This window comes from Bufo gargarizans, chromosome 7 (genome assembly GCF_014858855.1).
Source record: "Bufo gargarizans isolate SCDJY-AF-19 chromosome 7, ASM1485885v1, whole genome shotgun sequence".
Lineage (NCBI taxonomy): Eukaryota > Metazoa > Chordata > Amphibia > Anura > Bufonidae > Bufo > Bufo gargarizans.
The window spans coordinates 64,754,479-64,759,663 of NC_058086.1; the positions used below are offsets into that span (position 1 = coordinate 64,754,479).

A 5,185-nucleotide genomic window follows, 5' to 3' on the forward strand; every position below is an offset into this window, starting at 1 on the left:
CTTCTGGCTGAGCGCAAATTCCTGGGGTTGTCCAGGACTTAGATACTGATCTGCAGGACATGTCTGACACCCTGCACTCTCACCTTTGGGTAAACTATAGGGTACAGAAGGCTCCACACACGGTCATTTCCCAGCATCACTTGAATGGAAGCTGAGCTGCAGCAGCCCCTTCTGCTTCTAGCTCCATATATCGCATGGTTTCCAGGACCAGCCTGAAACAGCTTATCTGTGGGGTGCAGGGTGTCAGACCCCACCAATACTCATGACCTAGCCTGAGTCTTGAAAAACCCCATTAAAAAGGTTATTTAAAGGCATTTTTATTTAAAGTAACTGGATAGGATCGATTAATAATTTAGAAGCTTTACTCGCTGTGCTGGTCTCCAGTGCTCTGCACTTCCTGCCCCAAGTCTACACAGCCAGAAACACTAGGAAAAGCCAGCTCAGTCACCGGCCGAAGCCCACGTCAGCCAGTAATTGACCGGGCAGGGCTTTTCCACCATATCCAGCTTTGTCACGTCAGGAGAGAAAGTGCAAAGCAGCAGGAATCGGAGCAGCGCTGGAAGGGCAGAAAGTCAAGCTTCATTATTTTTTCTTAACAGATCCGGGCCCCCTGGAACATGTCAAGAGTCCCCCTTTATGCAAAATTGAAATTGGAGGGGACATATGAATGCCTGCAAAACAATTTAGATTTCATACCCAAGTGCAGATCAGCATCCGGATGTTTCCTGGACATCTGGCGCTAGGGTCTTACCCGCCTCTACCTGTAATATGGTGCAGAGGGAGCTACTTTCCACTGGACAGATGATGTCCCCTAAAATCTGATGTTCATGTTTCCACACAACATCCAACATGGCATGAAATTCTTGCATCACTATGCGGATATGACTTTACCTTAAAGGGGTTGGCCCATCCCAGACTGATGGTATATCCTCTAGGACCTGCTCCTATCTCCAGAAGGGGACCCCCAAGGTGAACGGAGCAGAACAGTCACCCTCCATTCATCTCTATGGGAGTTCCAAAAATAGCTAAGCGCCAGCTTGGCTATTTCCAGAATTCCCACAGTGGTGAATGGAGAGGTGGCCGCGCTTGGCCAATGCACTCTTCAGCATGGTGCGGGGGGGCTTGCTCTACTATTTTTGAAACCCCCATAGTGATGAATGGAGAGCATACCTAGCATGAGCGATGTGCCTTCTTCACTTAAGGGGGACACTTCTGGAAGAGGAACCTGCACCCTGACACTTATGGCATATCCTAGCAATATACCAATGTCTCAGATGGGAATACCCCTTTATTAGGAATCTACCTGATCACTGGGCCTCAGGCCAGTTTTACACAAGTCATTATACAGGCAACACTCCAACCCCCTCATTTCCTTTTACTAGACCACCACAGAGCGGTGTGGGGTCACCCGGCCTTATAGTGACAGGTATGGATGGAGGCTGTGAACTGGAGCCCCTTCCCTGCCTCGGTGGGGCCCCACCTCCATCTGTGTGTTGCCTGGACAAACCCTTCAATTTTAGCATACAATGGCTTCTATAACACCAGCATCCACCACCCCATGAGCAACCCCCCCCCCCAAATACATACAACTGGCACCCGGAGCAAACCAAATGCCGCTCATTTCCGACCGACTTGTTACTCTAATGTTTCGATCATTTATAAAGTTCCAGCAAAAGAAACAAAACAAGCGAAAACCAGTGGAAACTTTTGAAAATATTTAATACGTGTCAAACACGTAGAAACGTCATTTTTGTACAGGATTCCAAAGTTACAGCATTGTGCATGAAAAATACTGTAAACTCCCAATGTCATCGGCTTCTAGCCGGACCGCTCCGTCTTCTAAAACGGAGACGGGTGGGCGATCCGGCCGGGTGTGGACAAAGTCTCTCAACGCGAGCACCGAACTCTGACAAGAGCTGTCGAGAAATACACATACAATATACTTAGAGGGTCGAAACACAAACACTGAACAGTCACTTCCTCCTGCGTGTACAAGTCCGTAATGGTGTCAGAGCCGCTGGGAAAGTAGTACCGGGAACTGCCTACGCACAAAAGGAGACAGACTGGTTGGCGCTTTAACTGCCGGCGTGGTCCACAACAAGATGGCTGGTCCCTTTAATTTCATCGTAGGCAATGACTGGCTGTTCAAAAGCGACCAGGAGTAAGGGGGGGGGGGGGGGGGGGGGTGCATTATATCCATGTTGTCAGGTATTTTTATTCTCTCAAGTCAAGACATGTAAATGGAAGGAGTGGCTGAGTCAACTCAAGGGCCCCAGCATACAATGGGTGGGTGGCAGGGAGTAGAAGCAGATGGGAACTCTCCCCCCCCCCCTAAAAGGGAACTCCCCTTGCACGTGGTGACCAAAAGAGACAGGGGGGATGGGGAGACATTCTTGCCTGGGGGGAGGGGGGAATTTAGTGAATAGATTTCCACAAGGGGGGGTTCTCAGGACCAACTGTAAGATGCCCTCAACCCAAATATAGAGTTAAGACAAAATACCCCCCCCCCTTAAAGGGAACTTTTAAACAGGCACTAGACCTTAAAGGCAAAGCTTAGTCAGACCAGATATTACTTCCCGCTTTAAAGAAAAACTCTAGGGTTTAGTGCCCCTTTAAAAGGGTGAGGCTCAGTGGACCACCAGGAGGACAAGCCATGATGGGTCTCTAAGGCACTTAACCCTTTCCTTGTCAGCAGCTCCCGCCTGGCAACGAACGGGTTAATCCGAGCAGAGAGAAGTGATACATTGTAACCAAACAAGATTCCAACGCTGACGTCACGTGGTCTACAGTTTCAAAATATCATTAATAAAATGAAAATAAAACAAAAATAACGCAACGTTCTCCAACCCCCAGACAACAAGGACACGGGACAGCACGGCGCGGCTCCGGGGGGATCAGAAGGCCTCTATGGCCGTGCTCCAGGGGGTGATGCTGGAGCTGATGGCCGGCTCGCTGCAGCCGGCGGCGGGGGAGGAGGCGGCAGCAGAGTCCAGCTCCTGCACCTCCTGCCCGGCCTCGGCGTCCGTCTGCGCCCCCGGCTCCTTGGTGAGAAGTCCTGAGAAGCTGGAGCCGAAGATGCTGATGAGGTTGGCCACGTTCTCGGTCTCCATCTCCTCCTCCTCCACCTCCTCGCCCGGCTCCGGCACCTCCTGTTCCCTCTGCTCCCGCCGCGCCCGCTTCAGGACCGGACCGTCCGGCGTGCTGCCCCCGCTCCTCTTCCGACAGCAGGGCGGGCTGGCGGGCTCTGTGGAGTGACGGGCTTCGGAGGAGTCCGGGAGGGAGCAACCGGCGTGGGACTGGCAGGAGCAGCACGGAACTCCCCGGGAGTGCAGAGTCTCCTCCTGCGTCCTGCAGGAGCGGGGAGCCGAGCAGGAACAAGTCCTGGGGTCCCTCCCGGCTGCGGCCGCCTGATCCTCTGCAGCAGGGGACGCCTCCGGCTCTTGCGGGCTTGGATACACTCCATAGTCCTCCGGGCACTGGCTTAGATACACCTGCTGAGCGCTGCGCAGCACCAGGGACACCATGAGGTTCTTGTGAAGCTTGATCCCTCCGCGTTGCACCCGGGAATGGTAAATCTTCCCCAGAGAGATGCTGACGATCCTGTGCGCCTCCAGGCGGAAGCCCAGCCCGGGCGGATGGGTCTCTCTGCACTCCGGCTCGGGGGCTGCGGCTTCGTGCTGCATCTTGTGCTCGCAGGACAGAGGAGCTGGAGCGGTTTCGTTGCCCAGCTTTGCGGCTGTGTTGTCGTTGTCGTCGGCGGATCTGCACCTCACAGACAGCGGTACTGCTCCGATCAGGTCCCAGCGCCAACTAAGCGCGGGCGCGCTACCTCCAAGGTCTTATATACGTGACACGTCACGTCCCCGGCGACCAATCAGAATGCTTTCACGCCCCCTTCCGTGCAAAGGCGCCTGATTGTCCTCACGTGACCAGGAACCAATCGGCTTCCGCGGGAGCAACTGCTCAGAATTCGAACGACGACCCGCGGAGATTGCTCTTAAGGGGGCGATGCCACTGACCCGTGTTACCGCCGAATGCTACGTGCATATCCTATGGAAACACGTCTACCTAATGTACCGCCCTCTCGTGTAGTAAGAGCCGGAGCAGTGGGACCGATAACTGTATTGGCTGCGGTATAACCTCGGCAAGGAGGGGGAGGAGGCGTTGCCGCTTTAAGAGTAGCTGTGTTTTGATCGTGTGTCGGTTCCCAGGCTGATGTAATGCTTCTGTAAGTTTCAGACGCGGTCATGTGACGCGCTGTGAGGGGGGGTGACTGGCTCTTGTGTATATGTGCGGGGTAGCACGCACACAGACACCTCGTGCCTCCCGGGACCGCTGCCCCTGTGGTAGGTCAGGGCCCTGCAGCGGCGCAGAGCTGCTTGTCCTCAAGAATTGCATGGGAGCCTGCGGCTGCAAGAAGACTCTGTGACATCAGCTGTTGTAGTCCACAGCGTCCCTCCCTCCAAGGAGGAACATTATCAGCAGCAGAGTGCCACCACCAATATGTCTGACCCTAAGGCATGCCTCTAAATCTGTCCATGCCACTTAGTGCCCCACACAGTAGTTATACCCCTTAGTTAAGGTTCAGGTAGCCTGGTGGCTAATAGATTCCCGTTTTCGGTCTAATTTAAAATATAACGTTTATTACATTTTCTTTAAAAATATATACGGGAAGGCAAAAAAGAAAAAAGAAAAGGAATATTTTAAAAATTAAGGTACTGTTGTGCTGGCAGCAGTAATATTTTCTTTTACAGTAGTTACTGCTTTTATTTGCAGTCTATTTTCTCTACCACTCTATCCTATATAATTACTCCTTTTAAAATTCCCTACTCTGGTTTAATGGAAGTGTGACGAGATAACTTCTCTCTATCAGTCTAACACCAGAGTAGCTAGGGTATATATGTCTCTAAACTTTGATTACTCTTAATGGATAGAGTGTTGCTGTTTGTATCGGCTTACTCGGTGTCTGCAGTGCACCGAGAGCCGAATACCAAGCACAACCTTACTAAATTAAAACCTAAATGGCAGCTCCCCCGACATGTTTCGCCACAGATGTGGCGTCTTCAGGGGCGATGGAGCTACTAACAACGGTTGTTAGTAGCTCCATCGCCCCTGAAGACGCCACATCTGTGGCGAAACATGTCGGGGGAGCTGCCATTTAGGTTTTAATTTAGTAAGGTTGTGC

The 5,185-nt window shown here is 52.3% G+C and overlaps 1 protein-coding gene across 1 annotated transcript; it reads right to left on the reverse strand.

The window, feature by feature from the left end:
* Positions 1-1,702: 1,702 nt before the first annotated feature.
* Positions 1,703-3,818, reverse strand: LOC122943313 (immediate early response gene 5 protein-like). Its single transcript, XM_044300949.1, has one exon. It carries the CDS (start codon positions 3,681-3,683, stop codon positions 2,895-2,897), a length of 789 nt encoding a protein of 262 aa, XP_044156884.1. The 5' UTR covers positions 3,684-3,818; the 3' UTR covers positions 1,703-2,894.
* Between the last annotated feature and the right edge of the window lie 1,367 nt (positions 3,819-5,185).